Consider the following 21,622-nt stretch of genomic DNA (forward strand, 5'->3'; position numbering starts at 1 on the left):
TTAGGTACCATGTAAGTGCATGGAGTTTGCACGCACAAAGCCTTTACACTACCTTCCGCAAAACAGGCATTGCCTTAACAAATGCGCCTCAGACAAACCTTAGTCATGTTTTCGGTGAGGAAAGGGTTGGCGGAGTCAAGCATCATCTTAGTAAGCCAGATAATGCCCTACAATTTCTACCATTCTGTTTATAAATGACCAGTTTAACATTTATCCTAACTACATTTCATCCCACCCCATAGCCCCCACGCCACCCACCCCTGGCCCTAACCCCACCGCACCCCAGCCCCCCGCAACCCTCACCCACTCCAACACCACCGCCCAAGGAGATGCATTTGTTGCAAAACAACTCCTATGCCAAGGAACACAGATTAATCAGAAAGGAAAGACTTGTACTTACTGTAGGGTACACATTCATATTGGACCTCAAGGTATTTGTAGGTCCCTGGACAAGGGTCAGGGAACACATCTGACCCTGTTATCACAACACATTGTGTACGGTTATTGCACCTGTAATGAGGAAAACACAAGACAACTCATTTAGATAATGGGTCTCCAATTCACAAGTTACTGAGAATGATTTAATACACAGCTGGCTTTGTCACAAAACAGAATAGCCAGATCAATAGCTGGAGATACTTAATTAATATTACATTAGCCAGTTCGAGCAAATAAAGTTATATAGATAAAAGGAATACAAGCAGGAGTGCCTCATTGATTGGGTTTGATCTCAATGAACTGGAGCAATCTCTAAGAGTGGGTGGTAAACAATCAGTGAAATAAGTTACATATCTTCACACTATGATCTGTTCCTGCTTTATTTTTGCCTGCAACATGGACATAATTAATTGCGCAGAAATGCTTTACGGTTATTGACCAGTCAAGATCAGTAGCACATTGTGCCAATGTTGTGGAGACATTATGTACTGAAATCAGAATGTAATTTACTGACAGTAGAAGCTGTTAAGACAAGTGTTGGCGCACAGATACTAGAGTAGTCAAGATTATGATCAACAGAAAGTATCTCTCTTGTCAACACTCCTACAACATGGGCTTAATCAAACCTCAATTCCCAATGTGCATTCTCACAAAAGCTATGATATATCCCTGCCCCACAAATTTGTGATTCCGGCTAGACAGACAAACTCTTTCTTTGTCCATTGCAAGCACGCACAAGGCATCGCCGTGCAGGCACATATTTCAATAAACAGTTGTAACCGGGGCAGCTTATCGGAATTATTGGCCACGAGCTTTCAGAGAGCGTGGCTGATCGCGTGTGTTGTGACCGTGACAATGCTCCGAGCCAGAGGTCAGAGGACAGCACTGCACGCCGAGAAACTAATTCAGGGACATTCCACATGTTTCATTTTATTTGCGGATTTGGAAATTTATTTTTAAAGCGCACTGGAGGACGAGGGCTGACTATGACGGGGTAATTGTAAGGAATGCAGTTTTTGCAGGGAACTGACCCTTCAGCAGAAATCAATGACCGGGACAGGTTAGGACTTTATTCCTTGGAGCCAGGTTGGGACTTTATTCCTTGGAGCGTAGCAGGATGAGGGGAGATTTGATAGAAGTTTACAAAATTGTGAGGGGTATAGACAAAGTAAATGCGAGTAGGCTCTTTCCACTTAGATTAGGAGAGATAAACACGAGAGGACATGGCTTTAGGGTGAAAGGGGAAAGGTTTAGGGGGAACATTAGGGGGAACTTCTTCACTCAGAGAGTGGTGAGAGTGTGGAACGAGCTACCATCTGACGTGGTAAATGCGGGCTCACTCTTAAGTTTTAAGAATAAATTGGATAGATACATGGACGGGAGAGGTCTGGAGGGTTATGGACTGGGTGCAGGTCAATGGGACTAGCGGAATAATATTTCGGCACAGACTAGAAGGGCCGAATGGCCTGTTTTCTGTGCTGCAGTGTTCTATGGTTCTATGGTTCTATTCCAAAATGAAAGCACACTGATATTCACTGTACCCCGCGCCCTGATGCTTGCCATCCTTAAACTCCCCTGGATAACTTTTTTTCTCTGATGGCTGGGTCGGCCTGAGCAGTAGTCTATGGTTTTGAGAAGGTCAAGGGGTGCTTTACCAGAGAGGTTCAAAGTTCCGAGGGGGTTTTGGATAGGTAGGGAGAAACTGCTTCTGCTGGCAGGAGGATCGGTAACCAGAAGGCAAAGGCTGGATCTGGAGTGGGGAGATGAGGTTCTTTTTTTAGATGCAGTGAACCGTGATGATCTGGAATGCACTGGGGGCTTCCAAGCATATGGGGGCTTCAACTATGTTGCCCCGTGTGACATTCCTGTGTTTTTTGCTGCTGTCTGATGTTGAAATTTGTCATTCTGCCATTGAGGTCTTTTGGCAATCTCTGAGCAATCTTGGTCCTCAGTTGCAACACTAGACCGGCTCCATAAAGTGGCTAAACCAACTAGCTCGAAACGAAAACAAAAAAATGCTGGAAAAACTCAGCAGGTCTGACAGCACCTGTGGAGACAGAGACACAGAGACAACATTTCAAGTAAGTTCTTCAGATCTGAAGAAGAGTCATACGTACTCAAAACATTGTCTCTGTCTCGCTCTCCGCAGGTGCTGTCAGACCTGCTGAGTTTTTCCAGCAATTTTTTTGTTTTTGTTTCAGATTTCCAGCATCTGCATCATTTTGTCTTTATTACACCAACTAGCTGTTGGTCAGAAACCTTTGCTGGACTCAGGCTTTGATTTGGCCCACTTAAGTACGGATGTATGCATTTCATTTCTGAAAGGTCAACCTCAGGGGGGCATTCATCTTGCAGTGGGTTCATAGACCCGAGTTTCTGAGGTCCAACTGAATTCTGGTCTCCCAGAATCTGCCAGGTTACTGGAAGGTGGTTGAGACTCAGGCACCAGGAACCAATGCCACTAGCAATGCTCCAGGTAAAAGGAGTTGCCACTGTTCATGCAGTGGACCCCAGGATAATCTTTCTCACAGGATTGCAGTGGAGTGAATGGAGAAATAAATCTACAGCGTTTTGTTCAGAGTTCTCATCCAATCCTTCTGTATTCATAGCGTGCTCAACAACAGCTTGCACTTAACAAAGTAAAATGTCCCGGTGTAATCAAGCAAAAACTACCGCTGAGCTAAAGGAGAAGCTATCAGCACGGGTCATTCAAAGCTTGGTCAAAGAGACAAGTTTAAAGGAGGAGAGATGGGGAGAGGCAGGGGTTTAAAATGGTAACAATGGTATCGCTGTTTCTTCAGTATCGCTAGGTCAAAATCCTGGAACTCCCTTCCTAACAGCACTGTGGGTGTACCTACACCACATGGGCTGCAGAGATTCAAGAAGGCAGCTCACCACCACCTTCCCAAGGGCAACTTGTATTGGGCAATAAAGACTGACCCAGCCAGCGACACCCACATCCTGTTAATGAATAATGCACACGGCTGAGAATGAAATGTATCCACTGACACAAGTTTTTTTACACACAGTTTACTATTTGCTGCTTGCACTGTAATATGGACCTTCTCTTTCCCCTCTGCAGAAACCCAATCAAGCAGGTAGCTCTTTCTGAACATTGGAGAACTCATCAGGACAAGTCCAACGAATTATAATATATTACAAAGTATTTACAACTCCGAAACAGGCCATTCAGCCCATCTGGTGCATGCTCCACACGAACCCCCTCCCCCTATTTCCTCACCTCATCAAAACATCCTTCTATTCCTTTCTCCCTCTCATCTGCTTACCTAGCTTCCCTCAGTTGCTCTCTGTGATAGCAAGTTCCACATTCCCATCACTCTCTAGGGGAAAGCTGCTTCTCCTGAATTCGCTATTGAACTGGTTGCTAGTTACCTGGTTTCGCTGCAGAAAAATTGCAGAGTGTCATCAAAAACCAAAAGTGTTCACCGACAAGTCCTGCTCAAGGCATGAACAGACCAGGGGTCAGAGCCTGGCCAGAACACCAAAGTGAAGGTTACCTGGCAGGGGAATCTCAATCTGCTTTGTTTCACGATCACTTGGGGCCATTGAGGACTCAAATTTACACTCCCAAGTTTCAGGTCTGTAAATAGTTTCACGTACGTTGCATTTGCAACATGGGCACATGGTAAAAATTTGAATGCATGCAACAGGCACAAACAACTAGCATTCGCATCATGCCTTAAGTGCAGAATAAATGTTTCAAGGTGCTCAATTCTTTTCAAAAAGATTCATTTTCAGAAAATTCCTTGTTTGGTAGTGTCTCACTGCCCAGTGGCATTCCTCTGAAATCAGAGTTAATCCCTTGATTGGTGTGTGAAGGTGAAATGCTTTAATCCTCCTGATGGATCAGGACAAAGTAAATATCGTCAATGGAGTGAAATTCCTGTTTGTGGCTCTGATGTCAACTGGATCCCAGCTCATCTCTATATAGATATTTAACAGATATGGGGTTAGGTAACTGTGCTTAGGGGCTTAACTAATTAATGTCTTAGCTGCTCCTTCCTGTCCGTACCAGCCACCACCACCCCGGATCTTTCTCCCGATACTCCCATCCCCCGCGTGTTCTTTGGTCACTTCTCAGCGGTTCCCCTCGAATGCTGCAGCCTGTGATGGGCTCGCTCGTTCTTTGTTGTGTCACGAGGGTGGTTATTTGGTGGTTGGAGCCATCAGCGTCAGGGGACTCTCTGAACGTTAGGCTTGTTCGTCATAGGAGAGCAAGGCAGACCACAGGGACCTTTAAATGCACCGAGCTGTGCTTACTTTAAAAGCAGAAACGCCCCAAAATAAAGTCATGTCTTCAAACCAAAATGAACAGGCCTCCTTCTCAGGGACTGAGGCTTGACAGGCCGAACTGTCGGCTCGTTTTCCCACTCCAATAAAGGTAGGTCTTGGCAGCATTCGTATCCTCGAAACTTTGAGAAGTGCCATTATACTGAGGTACTCTCTCTCTCTCGCTCTCTCACCAGCATTTCCAGGCTCCAGCTTTCTCACAGCCGGAGGGCCTCCGATTGGCCCACCATCTTTAATTGGAACAGCGAGCACACCCTCCGGCCATTGGTTGGTCAAAGCAACAAAAAAAATCACGTTGGGCGTGTCCCTCCCGCGCCCGACGGGGTCGCGGCCTGGACATGGTCCCAACCTCGGGGGTACCGACCCCCAAAACCAAACTCTTGGCCACGAGGTCAAATACCAGTTGGGGATTTTAAATTCTGTTACTTACTCACATGAAAATCGGGAATAAAAAAGTTAAGTTTCAGTAATGGTGACTTTCTGAAGGGCAGTTGAGGATGTGCAATCGATGCTGGCCCCACCAGCGATGCTCCCATCCCATGAATCAATAATAAAAAAAAAATCATGATTTTAGCTACATCCATTCCATAACTTACTGCGTAAGCTGGTGTGTTCCTGAGCTGGCTTGTGTCTACTAATGTTCGTTAATGGCCGCTGTACACAACAAGCTCTTTCTTCTTGGGACAAAGACCTCAGATGGAATAGCGTGAATGTTATGTATTGTTGGGAATTTGGACGCAGCCAGCAAAACGGTAAATTTGTCACAAACGGTAGAGTAAAGGTGCTTCAATGTCAAGTCTTCTGAAAGGGATTATATTGCCCTGCACAAGTTCAACGTGTGGCTTAGAACCAACCACTCAGCGAGTGGGTCCAGTTTCCATTGCCACCGATTCAAAACGTATAAAAATCGACCCAAATGTGCATTTCGCAGGTCAAATTTCAAAAGATTTTATGTACAATCTGACCTCTAGTATAGATTTACAACAATGACGTGAGGGTATATTGAAGATACCCTGAAGTAGCTTTGTGCCCTTTTCTGTAGCAAGATTTGACACCTTATTACTCAACGATTTTCATACACGTCGCACTGACTTTTTGTTCAAGCTCACAGGCCTCAGCATTGAAAATTTACTCTTCCATTAGACTTGGGGTTGCCGTCGCATTCACTCTGTGATTCTCTGTATTAATTATAGAAGCTTTTAGCTTAACCAAAGGGCTTTGAAACATCCTGGAGAGAAGCCGGCAGCAACAAAACCCAACTTTGGAATCCAGAGAATCCACAACTCACAGATATCAGCAAATCATTTACAAACGCACAGCCATAAAGGTCGGAGAGCTTCTCTATCAGTTGGGAGCATGTCGTCAGGCTATTTTTAGCTCCCACCTGTTTTGCTCCCCATCTCCCTGTCCCTTTACTTCTTTCTGAACTGAAGATTCAGGTCAGAAGTCAAAAGGAAAGATCTTGACATTGTGTGGTTGTGTAAAATGGGTGACCAAGAGCCAATGGCCTGTTTTTGCATCTTTCACAATTTTCACTTGCATCAAATGAGTGGTCACAAATTGACTTCAATGTAAGTTAAGATTGAGAGCACAGCAACAATGGGTCACTGACTCACTATTGTCCAATTTACACCATAGCACAAGGCCAAAATCTGCCCCAGTGACTACTCATTTTGAAAGTCCAATGCTGATGTCTACTGGAGAAAATATCTGCCACATCGGTGACTTCAAGGGAGGATGCGCAAGAGACTGGAGTCGGAATCTCTGAGGGTATGGACTATGGCATGAGATTGGAGGAAGATGGAGAGCAAAGGATGGAGCTAAAAATGTCAGATCCCTTTCCCATTTCCTCAATCTTACTGAATGAGAGCACATCGCTCTCCTTGTTCAGATCTCCTTTCAGATTTGCTTCTAAATGAGGTTGACCATTCTTTGAGGTATCTGAGCTCTTCAGCACAGCAGCAAGAGCATCGTGCAAAATTCTCTTCAGCAGGTCCTTCCCGCTTAGCGTTTAGCAGGCTGCTCTGTCATTTCCAAGTTTATATTGCACCTATTTTTCAAAAGTTGGGATCACATACCATAACCTCCAGTTGTCTGAACCAGCTCCTCTTGTTTATACAGCTCCTAAAAATATAGCACAGCCTCACCTATCAGGCCTCTCAATTCCTTAAGGATTTTAGCACATTTCCCATCTGGTGCAGGTGCCCTATAGGCATTTAATGCCTCACATTGTCTTCAGAACACATGCTTCACTGACCTCCACACATGTTATAGATTCCTCATCCAAAAGGAGTGCACCGGAATGTGTTCATGGTCTTAAATTTGCGAGAAAGGACTGTTGTGAATGATTCACTAAAAACATCTGCCATTTATGTTGTGCCCAAAATGGCTCTCAAAAGAATCAGTCTGGGCTTTAACTGTTACATATTTGAGAGACCCACTTCACATTCTGTGCAGGCGCAAACATTTTGTCATTTCAACCTGCTCTGATCCAACAATTCCTCAGTGTTGAATAGCATCACTTTTGCCTGTAATGCTAACTCAGAATAAGTTGCATGCACTCATCACCCCATGAGCTCACTGAATTACCTTAGTTTCCAGTCTGGTAACACCTCTACTTTTAAATACCATCCTAGTTTTCAAGTCCCTCCAAGGCCTTTTCCTTCCTCATCCCTACAACTTTCTTAGATCTCTATGTCCCTCCAAATCTAGCCTTTTGCACATAAGACAGTAAGTATAGGAGCGGGAGTAAGCCATTCCATCCCTGGAGCTTGCTTCATCATTCAATACGATCATGGTTAATCTTCTGCCTCAACTCCACTTTACCATCCGTTCCCTTGAGTCCTTGAGAGGCCAAAAATCTGTCTATCCCAGCCTTAAATATAGTCACCAATGGGGCACCCGCAATGCTCTGGGGTAGAGAATTCCAAAGGTTCACAACCCTCTCAGTGAAGAAATTTCTCCTCATCTCACTCCTAAATATCAGCGCCTTATCCTGAGACCATGCCCCTTTGTTCTAGATTCCCCAACCTGGGAAAACAACCTTTCCGTGTCTCCCCTGTCAGAATCTTGTGTGTTTCAATGAAATCACCTCTCATTCTTCTAAACTCCTGAAAGTGTACTCAGCCTCTCATCATAGAACAAACTTCTCATCCTCAGAATCAGACTAGTGAATCTCCTAGGCAATTACATCCTTCCTTAGATTATGGAGACCAAAGCTGCACACAAGACTCCAGGTGTGGTCTCACCAAAGTCCTTTACAATGTAGCAATACTTCTTTATTCTTGTAGTCCAATCCCCTTGTAGTAAAGGCCAACATGTCATTTGCCTTCCTAAATTGCTTGCTGTATCTTCATGCTAATTTCGTGTTCTTTGTACGAGTACACCCAAGTCTTTCCGAACATCGGTACAGAATCGATGGGCCGAATGGCCTCTTCTGCACTGCGTGACTCTGTGATCAACATTTAGAAGTTTTATGTCTTTTAAAAAATATTCTGTTTTTCAATCCTTACGACCAAAAATGAATAACTTCACATTGTACCCCATCTGCCACCTTGTTACCCACTCACTTAATCCTGTCTATATCTCTTTGCAGCCCTTCTATGTCCTCCGCACAACTTCGGTTCCAATCTAGGTTTGTTCCGTTAGCAAACTTGGACACACCGCTCTATGGCTCTCTTCTCCTTTAAGTTGCTCCTTGAAACCTACTGTGACTGGAACGTGGTCATCTGTCCTAATATTTCCTCATTTGGCTCAGTATCATATTTTGTCCGATTATGCTCCTTTGAAGCACTGTGGGATGTTTCACCATTAATGGCACTATACAAATGCAAGTTTGGGCATGAGATTTGAGGAAAGATATCAAAGTGTTAATAACGGGTGCAAAGGAGGCTTACTCGAATGGTGCCAGATCAGGAACATGGGCTTCAGTTAATAAAGAAACTAGAAAAGCTAAGGTTGTTCTCCTTCAAGCAGAGAAAGTTAAGGGAAGAATAAATAGATGTATTCAAAATCATTCATGATGGTGAAAATTAGGAGAAATTGTTTCCGATGGCAGAGTAACCAAAGAATAAAAGAGATTGGCAAAGGAATCAGAGGTTTCTTTAAACAGCTTGTTCTTATTTGGAAGGCATTGCCTGGAAGCTTGGTGGAAGCCAATTCAATGGTACAATGGTGCTTTAGCAAGGAAATTGGATCAAAGTTTGAAGAGGCAAAATTGAAGGGTAGGCAGGGAAATGAGACTAATTGGATTATTCTATCAAAGAGCCAGCACTGGCACAATGGGCTGCAGCAACTCCTTCCGTGTTCAGCCTACAATTCCAAGATGTTGCTGTTGGGGGTTGGTCAGGATTCTCCTCCTTCCCCGCCTTTGACTCAGTCGCAAAAGTTGAATTGCCAAACATCTACACTAAAAATAGCCCAAGTGCTCGAGTTTCAAACAACAGAAAATAACTGCTCAAAGGCTCCTGACTGAATAAAGTATCCCCATCAGTTGGAGGCTGATGACCAGGATTGCTGTTGCTTCCCTTATGGTTCAGATCAACTCCATGCTGTTCCCTCATATTGCTCACAAAGTGGTGTGACCATGGTACCACACTGATGTATGAAGGGGTCTGGGGGAGTCTGGGCTCTGGTGCTTCAGCTACAATGCTGAAAATGAATTGGCGGGGGGAAGGATAATGAATGAGAGGATCCTTGAACTGACATAAGAGAGACGTAATAAGGCTGATTAGGATAGGGATAGATGACACACACTGCACACATTAGTCAGGAACCTTGGGAGAGGTTGCTCCTGTTTGGAAACTCTGATGGTGATAGATGGTGAGGCACGCTCAGAAGAACATGACGAGTTGATGTGATGCAATGGTCAGGTTCAGCATCAAGGACTGATAGAATCCCATTGTGCAGAGAGCAGGAAGCGCGCCGTGCGCTAATTGTCGTTCTTCAGAGTGGAGAAGACACAGAGAGAGAGAAATCATTCCCGACGCAACACCGCACACAGCTAAATCATAATCTCAGCACATGATCCAGGTCAATGCTTCATTGCAGCACGGTGAGAGTGTTGCAATGGCAGGAGTGACAAGGGCACATATGAATTTGGAGCAGGAGTAGGCCATTCGGCCTCTCAAGCCTGCTCCGCCATTCAATAAGACCATGGCTGATCTGATTATGGCCTCAGCTCCACATTCCTACCTACCCCCGATACCCTTTGACTTCCTTGTTAGTCAAGGATCAGTCTATCTCTGCCTTAAAAATATTCAATGACCCTGCCTCCACCGGTCTCTGGAGAGGAGAGTGCCACAGGTTCAAGAGAGAAAAAAATTCTCCTCATCTCCATCTTAAATGGGAGACTCGTTATTTTTATAACGTGTACCCTAGCTCTGGTCTCTCCATTAAGAGGAAACATCCTCTCAGCATTCGCCCTGTCAAGTCCCCTCAGGATCTTATATGTTTTAATAAGATCGCCTCTCATTCTTCTAAACTCCAGTGGATACAGCCCAACCTGTTCAACCTTTCCTCATAGGATAATCCCCTCATCCCAGGAATCAGTCAAGTAAATCTTTCAAAATAAACGTTTGAACGAAGGCCTCGTCTCTGTCTGTACCGGCAGGTGTTAAAATATTTCACTCCACTATTTGAAGAAGAGCAATGAATATTCTGACTAAGATTCCTGCCTCAGGTAACACTATGAAAAACAAGGTAAGTGCTTATTTGTTGGGTTTGCTGTTTGCAGGAGTTTGCCTGAATGCAAATGGGCTGCGGCAACGAAGGCTTATTATTCAACATTAATTCGTTGGCTGTATTCTTTGGGACATCCTCAGATCACAAAAAGCATGACACAAAATCTTTCCGGAATCTTGCTGTTTTGACTCTCCTGCTGCTACCTACACTCTTCCATTCCATTGCACTTTTGCTTCATATCATGCTAACTTTTTTTGTGACTTGCTGTCATTCCTTTCAGCTTCCCTGCTCTCCTGAAATATAGGTTCTCAACCATTTTGCTTCTGATATTCTCCTGCTGTGGTATAAAAATTGCACGGGCCCAGTGTAATGCAACAAATAGGTTTTCCATCCAGAAATCAGGTTTTTCTTATTCATTCCTGGCATCGCTGGCTGGGCCAGCATTTACTGCCTATCCCTAAATGCCCTTGAGAAGGTGGCGGTGAGCCGCCTTCTTGAACCGCTGCAGTCCCTGTGCTGTAGGCACACCCGCAGTGCTCACAGTGTCCGGGAGGTAGTTCCAGGGTTTTGACCCAGCGACAGTGAAGGAACGGCGATATATTTCCAAGTCAGGATGGTGAGTGACTGGGAGGGGAACTTCCAGGCGGTGGTGTTTCCATCTATCCGCTGTCCTTGTCCTTCTAGATGGTAGTGATCGTGGGTTTGGGAGGTGCTGTCTAAGGAGCAGGTCTAAGGTGAATTCCTACAGTGCATCTTGTAGGTGGTACACACTGCTGCTACTGTGCACCAGTGGTGGAGGGAGTGAACATTTATTGTAGTGGATGGGGGTACCAATCAAACAGGCTGCTTTGTCCTGGATGGTATCGATCTTCTTGAGTGATGTTGGAGCTGCACCTATTCAGGCAAGGGAGTATTTCCATCGCACTCCTGGCTTGTGGACAAGTTTTGCGGAGTCAGGAGGTGTGTTACTCGCCGCAGGATTCCTAACTTCTGACCTGCTCTTGTAGCCAAAGTATTTATATGGCTAGTCCAGTACAGTTTCTGGTCAATGGTAACCCCCAGGATGTTGATAGTGGGGGATTCAGTGATGGTAATGTCATTGAATGTCAAGGGGTGGTGGTTGGATTCTTTCTTGTTGGAGATGGTCATTGCCTGGCACGAGTGTTACTTGCCACTTGTCAGCCCAAGCTTGGATATTGTCGTCTTGCTGCATTTGGACATGGACTGCTTCAGTATCTGAGGAGTCGCGAATGGTGCTGAACATTGTGCAATCATCAGCGATCATCCCCATTTCTGATCTTATGATGGAAGGAAGGTCATTGATGAAGCAGCTGAAGATGATTGGGCCTAGACCTAGTTATATAATTAAGCAGTATTTTTATTACTATTTTATTTACTTAAGGTGAAACCTGTTTATACTGAACAGGTCTTGTCAGGTGGTAACCCACCTGGTCCCGCCTCTGCCTGCCTTTTTGTAGGATACATGGAGGAGCCCTTGTTCCAGTCCTACTCAGGTCCCCTCTCTCATCTCTTTTTCTGGCAAACTGGTGGCTGCACTGGTCCCATTTCCTGTTTTCAATCCAAACGAGAAAGCTTTTTTTAAAAAATCAATTTTGCTTCTAATTTCCACCTTTTCCTCATCATCTATTTCCAACTCTTCTGTTCCCTTCCTTGAGTTCTCCATCTCCATTTCTGAGGTTAGGCTATCGGCCAGTACAAGTCCACTGACTCCCACAGCGACCTTGACTGCACTTCACCCCCCCACTTCATGTAGCGACCTCTTCCATTCTTCCCAGGTTCTCCATCTCTGTTGTCCCTATACCACCTTCCATACCAGTGCTCTGCTATGTCTTTCTTTTTCCTCAAAAAAGGATTCTGCGCCAATGCGGTTGACAGGGCCCTCGGCCGTGCCCACTCCATCTCCCTCACTTGTGTTCTCACTCCTTCCCCTCCCTCCCAGAGCCCTGAGCCCCACCAGCTTTCACATTCAGTGGATCACCCTCCGCCACCTCCAGCGTGGTGGTTCCACCAAACACATCATCTTCTTCCTTCCCCTTCCAGCATTCCTGTTGATTTGCTTACGGTTCAAGTTGCTGCAGTCAACAGGCCTGGGCATTGTGACTTAGCGATTTGCCTAGCAATGAGGAAAGGCAATGAGGTAAAAAAAAAATATCAATGGCCATTTTCCACTCAGGCCAACAAAACTTAAATGAGACGAAACAAGGAGGCCGGAATTTTCCAGCCCCTCCTGCTAGCGGGATCTTCCGGTCCCACCGATGTGGACAGAGGCTTCAATGGCTTACAGGCTTCACCGCGGGCAAACCCGCCTCAGGGTGGGTGGGGGCGGGTGGAGGTGCTGGAAGATTCCGGCCAAAAGTAACAAAACAAAAGTGCTGAGGGGCACACTGGCACCACCCCCGCCCTCCTTCAAGCCACCCGCTATGAGCAATCGTGGGCACTCATTCACTGGGCTGTGTGAAACGGCTTGAATGCTATCTCTCTCTCTCTCCCCCTCTGTGTCTCTTTCCCTCTCTGCAAACCATCTTGCCTCCCTTCTAAAATTGGTAGCATCATCAAAATTTGATGTTCTACTTGCAATGTTCTCATCCAGCTAATTAATAAAACATTAGAAACAGCAACAGTCTCAGAATTAATCCCTAATGGGCTCATCTGGTCATTGCAGTCCAGTATAAACCAATAACAGCCCCTCTGTTTCCTATTAATTATCCAATTTGCAACATCCTCCTTGATCCCATGAGTTTCACTTCAGTCGTAGGCATTTTACGAGAGACCTTATCAAATACCCTTTAAAAGTCGAGATATAAAATATCTACAACATTGCCCTTAACCACTAACTCTGTTATGTACCTTAAACATTCTCATAAATTTGTACAGCTTGACCTGCCTTTCATGAACCCATGTTGACTTTGATTCATTGCCCTTTATTCTTACTAAATGCTCTTGAATTGCTTCCTTTATAATAGATTCCAGCAATTTCCCACTGCAGATGTCAAGCTAACTGGGTTATAATTCCCAAGCTCTTGCTTCCGACCTTTTTTTTTTGAAAGATGGAAATTACATTAGCGTTTCTTGCTCTTCTGGTACCACCCTTTATTTAACGAGCTCAGCAGACTTTTCCTCCACCACACCACCAGTGATTTTTAACCAAATTTCTTTTTTTTTTTTAAAAATACTCTTGGATCTAGTCCATCTGCATCTGGTGCTCTATGAATCTGCAACTGCTCACCTGTCTCAACGCCGCGTTCATTACTTGGCCGCTGAACTTGAGGTGATCTCAGTTGGTCACCGGATTGGGAAGCAGCACTTAAGGGCTTCTGGAGTGATGTTGCCCACTCAAAAATGTTATCATGGAGTGAAGGGTATGGTAGCTTAGTAGTTATGTGACTAGACTGTGGCCCAGAGATCATGAATTCAAACCCCAATTGTAACATTAAACAATCAGCTCATTTGCTAGGTGGGGAAACATTATATTATGTTATACGGCGCCTTTCATGACCACTGGGCATCTCAAAGCATTTTACAGCCAGTGAAATACTGTTGAAGTGTATTCACTGTTGTAATGTAGGAAAATGCAGCTCGCACCAACATTGGAGTAGTCTCTCATCATTCACTAACGTCCTTCGGGAAACTGAACCGGTTAACTGTTCTAGGTTTGGCCTGTGCATGATTCCTGAGGCCCCAGTCAGCCACTCAGTTGTAAAAGAAAAATAGGCAACAAATGCACTCTTGTCAGTGTGTACGCTTGACTCCACTGGTAACGCTCTCCAGTTTAACAGTTGAAGCCTCTCCTCCCCTGGAACTTAAGCTCTGAGACCAGCCCTGGGCTGGAAGAGTTTGGCATTGTTTAAGGTGCTGCTCCAGATTGACAGTGAGCAATACAGAAAAAATAATTTTAATCAATGTTGTGGGATCTTGCTGTGTAGAGAATGGCTGCCACATTTGTTGACATAGTAACAGCCGCCTCACTTAAAAATAATCCATTACATGCAGGCCACTTTCAGGTAGTTCTGAGAATCTATTATTTTCACCTCTGCCATAGTTAAGAGGCTTTGTTCTTCAATGTTTTTCCTACTTTGAACATACCCGAAGTGGCTTTCATTTTTTCCTCTGATATCCACTGCGATTTCTTGCTCTGTTCTTCTCTCTCGTCACCCGATTAGTTCAGTGATTTAGTTTTGTGCAACTTCTCATCTTCTTCCTTACATTAGTTGTATTGATTTTGCTTTGCCTGGTGACTTCTCCATCTGTTCCTGCAGGCACGTTAGATAAAAATCCATGCACACACCCCAAAACCAGCAGAGCTGCCATGGGCGCTGCTCAGCTCCAGTCAGAGGTCCAGGAGATATTAAACAAATCAGCACTCGTTATTTTAAATTTATTCTTTCATGGGATGTGGGCATCACTGGCAAGGCCAGCATTTAATGCCCATCCCCGGTTGTGCTTAAACTGAGTGGCTCGCTCAGCCATTTCAGAGGGCAGTTAAGAATCAGCCACAATGCTGTGGATCTGGGGTCACACATAGGCCAGACCAGAGAAGGACAACAGATTTCCTTCCCTAAAGGGCATTTTTTTTCCCTTATTCTTTCATGGAATGGGGGTATCGTTGGCAAGGCCAAAATTTGTTGCCCACCCTTAACTGCCCTCAAGCTGAATGGCTTGCTAGGCCATTTCGGAGGGCAGTTAAGATTAAACCTCATTGCCTCTGGGTCTGGAGGAACATCTAAGACAGATTTGGTAAGGATGGCAGATTTCCTTCCCTGAAGGGCACTGGTGAACCAGATGGGTTTTTACGACAATCAACATTTTTTTTATTATTCATTCGTAGCTTGGTTGGCACTTATTGCCCATTCCTAGTTGCCCTTGAGAAGGTGGTGGTGAGCGGCCTTATTGAATCACTGCAGTGCATGTGATGTAGGTACACCCACAGTGCTGTTGGTCACCATAACTGAGACTAGCTTTCAATTCCTGCTTTTATTAATTAATAGAATTTAAATTCCACCAGCTACCATGGTGGGGTTTGAACCCATGTCCCACAGAGTATGAGCCTGAGTCTCTGGATTACTAATCCAATGCCATTACCACCACACCGCAGTACCCCATGCTTGGTTTTAACCAAATCTACCCATAGGAAATAGGCAGTTTGGGGTTGGACGTCCTGTGTAATTTTATTCTGTAACAGGACAAACATGGAGTAAAGTCAGTCATGGTGTAAATCGGGCATCTGACCCAAACTCGCGGTACTCCCGCTGGATGGGCTAGGTTAAAATCAGGTCTGCAATGTGAAGTGAGATGGTTAAAGTTGGTCTTTGCAGGATGTACACACTATGTTAGTGAGGTATTTTTCACAATGATTCACTGCTGTTTAATACACATGACATGATTTTATGGCTAAGGTTACACACCTTGTCTTTTGGTAAAAGGCATTTCAACTTGGAATCATTCCCGATAAACAAATGTCTGCCAAGCCCAGCTCATATTTGCAACAGCTCATGGCCCGGCTCAGCTAGAATTAATTCGGTGGTGAATCATGTGGACAGGAAGGGTCATATTGGGCTCGAAACGTGAACCCTTGTTTCTCTCTCCATGGGTGCTGCCAGACTTGTTCAGTTTTTTCCAGCACCTTCTGGCCGGAATGATCCGCGCCTGTTGGGAATGGGCGCCATGGCAGGCGTGAGCGGACAATATGGCAGGAAAGCCAAAGATCGGCTTTATGCCATCATGAAGCCAGTTTGCCCGCTCCACCCGTCAAAGGTGGGTTGCGTTTCCTGCCGCCGCACTTCAGAAGCCTAACCTCAATACTTTAGCAGCAGCTTTCCAGAAACATCCCCTCACGCTGGATCATCCATCCAATCGGCGTGATTGCAGGCTGACGTGTTTCACAACTGCACAAAGTGTCGTGTGCCTGGTGGGCTGCACTTGGCTTGGGACTTTGAGGCAGCACTTGTGGTCATCAGCGCCAGGCTTCGCAGGCAGCACCACATCGCTTTCAGGGGGTCTCACGGGTAGGTCTCTACCTACCGGACCAGCCGTGACGCAGGGGTGGCTTTTCAACGGCTGCAGGGCTAGGGCTTGCTTGGGGGAGGGGGAGAAGTGGCCTCAGGCAAGGGAAGAGGCTGCAGGGTGAGGGCTGTACTGGGGAAGGGGGTATCCCAGGGTGTGTGTGTGTGTGTGTGTGTGGGGGCACATGTTGATCTGTGCAAGTGGCCTCAAGATGGTGAGGGCTGAGGAAGCAGTTTCCAGAGGAGATGAGGTCAGATGGTGAAGTGAGGGTGTGCGTGAGAGAGCGAGTGGTGATATCCCTTGAGCAGGTGAGTGAGATACCAGTGACTGTGTCATGGCCTTGTGAGTGAGAGAGTTTAGGGCGATGAGATGTTTGCATTACCCTGGTGGCAAGGGTGAGATCATTCATCCCTTTTCTGCACTGGATGGTCAACCTTTTCTGTGCAGAGTTGGCACTGCCCACCACCTCCCAGGCTGGAGTGGTGAGATTGCTGGACCTCCTGTGGCTGGAGCAGGGGTGGAGGACATCACGGTGAGCCTCCAAAAGGCATTCCAGTGACAGGTCACTGAACTCCTCTTGGCTTTCAGGGCCATGCCTTCACTGAGCAGTTCTGGGATGCAAACATTGAGAATTGTGTGTGTGTGTGTGTATGTGTGTATGGCTGCAGTATAGATCTGGCACCCGGGGTGAGGAAATGGTGAGGTGAAGGCGTGGCAGACAATTCAGAGGCTGCCCAACAGCGAGACAGCGTGTTTCCTATGGCTGCATAATTAATGAGGTGGGAAACAGGAGATATGGCACGAAAACCCAACATTGCGGCCGGCGGGTAAAATGACCTTTTTCACGCCCATTACCACACTTAGCGCAATTTTGGGACAATTCCGCCCCCTGTTTTTATTTTAGATCGCCAGCATCTGCAGAATTTTGCTTTTATCATTAGACAAGAAGAGGCCTAGGTTTCATATAAGGTCCCTGTTCAGTTAGGTTACCTCAGTTGGGATTGAGGGGAGCGGCATTACTGTTGCCCTCAACACCCTTGGGGTTTGGCCTCGAGTTCCTCAGCCCAGTGACAATCTTGTTACTCCGCCGCACCAGTGTGAACAGAACGAGACTTGGCTGTGAAGCACCCACTGGGGTGCGTAGTCAAATGGGACTCACTGTTAAGGCTCACGCACGCTTGATGAAAAGTGAAGGGCGACCAGTGCTTATGGAACCATACCCCGGGTGCAATTCAGCACCAGGAGAAAAGACAATGTGGAAAAAAAAAATGCATTCATGTAGCGCCTTTCACAACCTCAGGGCACCCCCAAAGCACCTTACAGCCAATGAAGGATTCGTTTTGAAGTGCAGCTGACATTGTCACGTAGGAATCGCAGAAGCTAATTTGTGGCAAAAGCAAAGTCCCACCAACAGTAATTCAACAGATGGCCAAATAATTCATTTTAGTGATGATGGTCGAGGGGTACATTTTGGCCAGGACATTTGAGCAGAAATGTCTCTCCTTCGAAATAATTCGTCTGAGGGGTCAGACGGGGACTGGGTTTTAAAGTTTCATAGGTTTTTTTTTAAAAGTGGCGCCTTTCCAGCATAAGAGAAACGTCCTTCAAACAGAAAGACAATGTCATCCATCTTGTCACAGGGCATCATAATATCACTTGTTTAGGGTGATGTTTTGTGAAAGCACAAGGTTTTTCCTCTGTCTTCCCCTCCCTAGCACAATACAGGTACGGCAAAAGATCTTTCAATGAAGACGTGTCTCTTTGTCTCTTTCTCATTCCCTTCATTCTTGCTTTGGCAAGCACAGCGACACTTACTGGTTACCCCATTCACTTCCAGGCCCCTATTTAGGTTTGCTTCAGCTGCACAGTCCCCATTACCCACCCTCCCCCCCACCCCCTGCTCACTCCCTTCAGATGTTTCAGGCCCGACATTCCTTTGATGCCTTTCTGCTCTACTTCTTGTCTGCATTCTCCTGGCTGTTTTCCAGCCACCCGCCTTGAGCTGTGAATCAACACCAGGAGCCTTCCCGCATCCCTCTGCCCCCGCCTCACAAAATAAGGGGAAAAGTAAACTGGAAGCAATTATTGACCCCTTCCTCACCATGGGTCCCGAACAAACAGGCTTCCAGTAACACCCATAAAGCGCCAGTTGGGGTCGTAGCCCAAAATTGAGTTTAACGATGCTGAACAACACCAGGTCTAAACTTTTGACATTTGTATACACATAGGCCGGTTGAGCCAAGTGCTGTAAAATTTCATGGAAGTCTATCTCTGTGTTTATACTCCAAATGAGCCTCTTCAGCAAACCATATCACTGCAACCTGTATTGTACTGGGGCAGGGAAGACAAAGGAAAACCCCTGTGTTTTCACAGGGCGTCACCCTAAACAAGTGACATTTTGAAGCCTTATGATGAGATGGATTGCCTTGCCTTTATGTTTAACGTGATGGCAAGGTTCGATGTGGAAAAAATAAAGATTACGAAATGTGAAGCCAAGGCCACATCTGACCCCTCTGATGAATATAAAAAAAGATGCTATGGCACAATTTCGAAGAAGAGGAAGGGTTTTTTTTTCCTGGTCCTGGCCAAAATTTAACCCTCAGTAGCATCACTGAAAATAATTATTTTGTCATCGATTTATTTATTTATTGCTATTTGTGGGGCTGTGCTTTGCACAAATTGGCTTCTGCATTTCCTGCATTACAGTGGCGATTACACTTCCACGACACAAAATGTTCAGTGGCTGGAAGGAGGCGTTGGAATGTCCTGAGACGGCGCTATATGAATGCAAATTTATTTCTTTATCTTCTCTGCCTATCCTTCTATTCCTTATTCCTCCACATGCTTCACTAGCTTTACCTTTGATGCATCTGCGCTATTCGTCTCTATCCCTTGAGGTAGCCGGTTCCAAATAGTGCCCACACTCTCATTAAGCAAGGTTCTCCTGAGCCTCTGATTGGATGTATTAGTCTCTCGTATTGACGGCCTTTTATTCTGTGCCCCCGCAAGTTGAAACATCTTTCCTCTCTCAAAAGAAGCAAAGCACAAGCTGGAACCATAGAATCTTACAGCGCAGGAGGAGGCAATTTGGCCCTATGAAAGAACTATCCAATTAGCCGCACATACAGTATTTATTAGTGACTGTCAGTGGTGCCTTTCTGGTGGCTAGTTTAGGATTCCTGTCTGTGAGCCGCCCAGTGTGTATATGATCAGTGGGGCGCTGCTCACATGAAAAGCCCCAGGTTAGATACTTGCTCTGTGCTGAACTGCCTGATTGAGGCTGTAGCTGTGGTAAGGACAATGTAAACATCCACCCCCCTCATCACTGACAGCACACTGCGACAATTCTTACCATCTACAAGGTTGCACTGCACCACGGTGACTTTGACAGCACCTCCCTCCCTGACAAAAAGCAACAACAGCGACGTTGTGGGGCAGAATCAAGTTCCCCTAGGAGTCACACCCCACGCTGACTGGAACACGCAGTCTCATTATGTCTTCTTCACTGGGCCCACGCCCTAGAATTCTCTAGCATTCATCACAGGGTCAAAAGCAATTCAAGGAGGTGGTCCACCACCGTCTTCTCCAGGCAACTAGAGATGACCCTCTGCTATCCAACTATCCACCCCCACCCCCCACAACCTGCCCGATCATTGAAAACCTGCTTTGCTCACTGTTTAGACTCAAGGAACAACTTGAATATTGCTGAAAAGGGAGACATTTTGCTGAAACTTTTCATCTTGCACTCATCAGGACAAACACAAGAATGCCAAATTTCAAACAAACACAACAATTTATACAGAAAGTCCTGGAAAAACTCAGCAGGTCTGGCAGCATCAGTGCAGAGAGAAACAAAGTTAACATTTTGAACTCCGAAGTTCTGAAAAAGTTTGAGCTCCCAAGATGTTATTCAGCACTCGAAACATTAACTATGTTGCTCTCTCCAAAGATGCTGCCAAACCTGCTGTGTTTTTCCAGCACTTTCTGTTTTTGTTTCAGATTGCAAGCATCTGCAGTGTTTTACTTTTACAACAATTTATACTTCATGATTGTTATGATTCTTTGAAATTTGGCATTCTTGCATTTGTCCTGAAAAACTTCAGCAACGTGTCTCTCTTTTCAGCGACATTCAAGCTCTGTACTCCCAAGAACAACTTGAACCTAAACAAGAGCTAAAACACTGCTCACAGTGGAGAAGTCACACTCAAAGGGGACAGCCTGTTGAAAATAGGGCTACAAAATCGAAAACTAGCTGCTCTGTCAGCATCGCTGAGAGCCAAGAGTCCAGAATTAGCCATAAATACCGTAAATATACTGGTTTTGATAGAATAAATAAAGAGAAAGTGCTTTCACTGGCTGGAAGTATTGGTAGCCAGAGGTCACAGAATTAAGAAACCGGCAAAAGTTATCCAGTGGGGAAGGAAGAAGTCTTTTTTTTACACAGCGAGTTGTTGTGACCTGGAATGCACTGCCTGAAAGGCTGGTGGAAGCAGATTCAGTGATAACTTTCAAAAGGAAATTGGAGGTGTATTTGAAAAGGAGCAACTTGCAGGGCTATGGGGAAAGTGCAGGGGTGTGAGACTAACTGGGTGACTCTTCCAATGTGCCGGCACAGGCATAATGGACCGCAAAGCTCACAGCGCAGAGAGAAGCCAATGATAATTACAAAGCTAAAAAAACAAACTCAAAGTAATTCTGTGCTAACGTCACCGACATTATCCATTATGTGGATTCCTTTTTTTTTCACAAGGACAAAAATTGTATTTGAAAGATTTTCAATGTGCCATGTTTTTCATGCTGAATGGGTCCCGTATCAGCTTGGGCGTCCACGTTTCTCTGAAACCACATGAAGGAACACTGTACACTGAACTGATGCAACAAGCTTTGTTGCCATAAAGGAAGGGTTTTCCGGCACCATCAAGAGATCGCCGCATGTCGGCACAAGACCACTCCCTCCGCAGTCTGGCCACCAATGATAACCACCCACTAATAATCTTTAATTATGCTTTGAAAGCAAAACAAGATCTGGAATGGCCTCTTAAAGCCTCTCCCAGCCAATGAAGCGCTTTCGAAGTGTAGTCACCGTTGTAATGTAGGAAACGTGGCAGCAAAATCGCACACTGTAAGCTCCCACAAACAGAAAAGTGATAATGACCAGTTGGTGATGTTG

The 21,622-nt window shown here is 45.5% G+C and overlaps 1 protein-coding gene across 5 annotated transcripts in view; it reads right to left on the reverse strand.

Annotated features, from left to right (window-relative positions):
- The window catches only part of adgrl2a (adhesion G protein-coupled receptor L2a), an 865,273-nt gene that overhangs the window by 131,408 nt on the left and 712,243 nt on the right, over positions 1 to 21,622 (reverse strand). For all 5 annotated transcript variants that reach the window (XM_078560693.1, XM_078560690.1, XM_078560691.1 and 2 more), the window contains one exon: positions 401 to 510. In XM_078560693.1, the coding sequence (XP_078416819.1) occupies positions 401 to 510 (110 nt within the window). The remainder of the gene's footprint in view (positions 1 to 400; positions 511 to 21,622) is intronic.

Source organism: Cetorhinus maximus, chromosome 17 (assembly GCF_964194155.1).
Source record: "Cetorhinus maximus chromosome 17, sCetMax3.hap1.1, whole genome shotgun sequence".
Classification (NCBI taxonomy): Eukaryota; Metazoa; Chordata; class Chondrichthyes; order Lamniformes; family Cetorhinidae; genus Cetorhinus; species Cetorhinus maximus.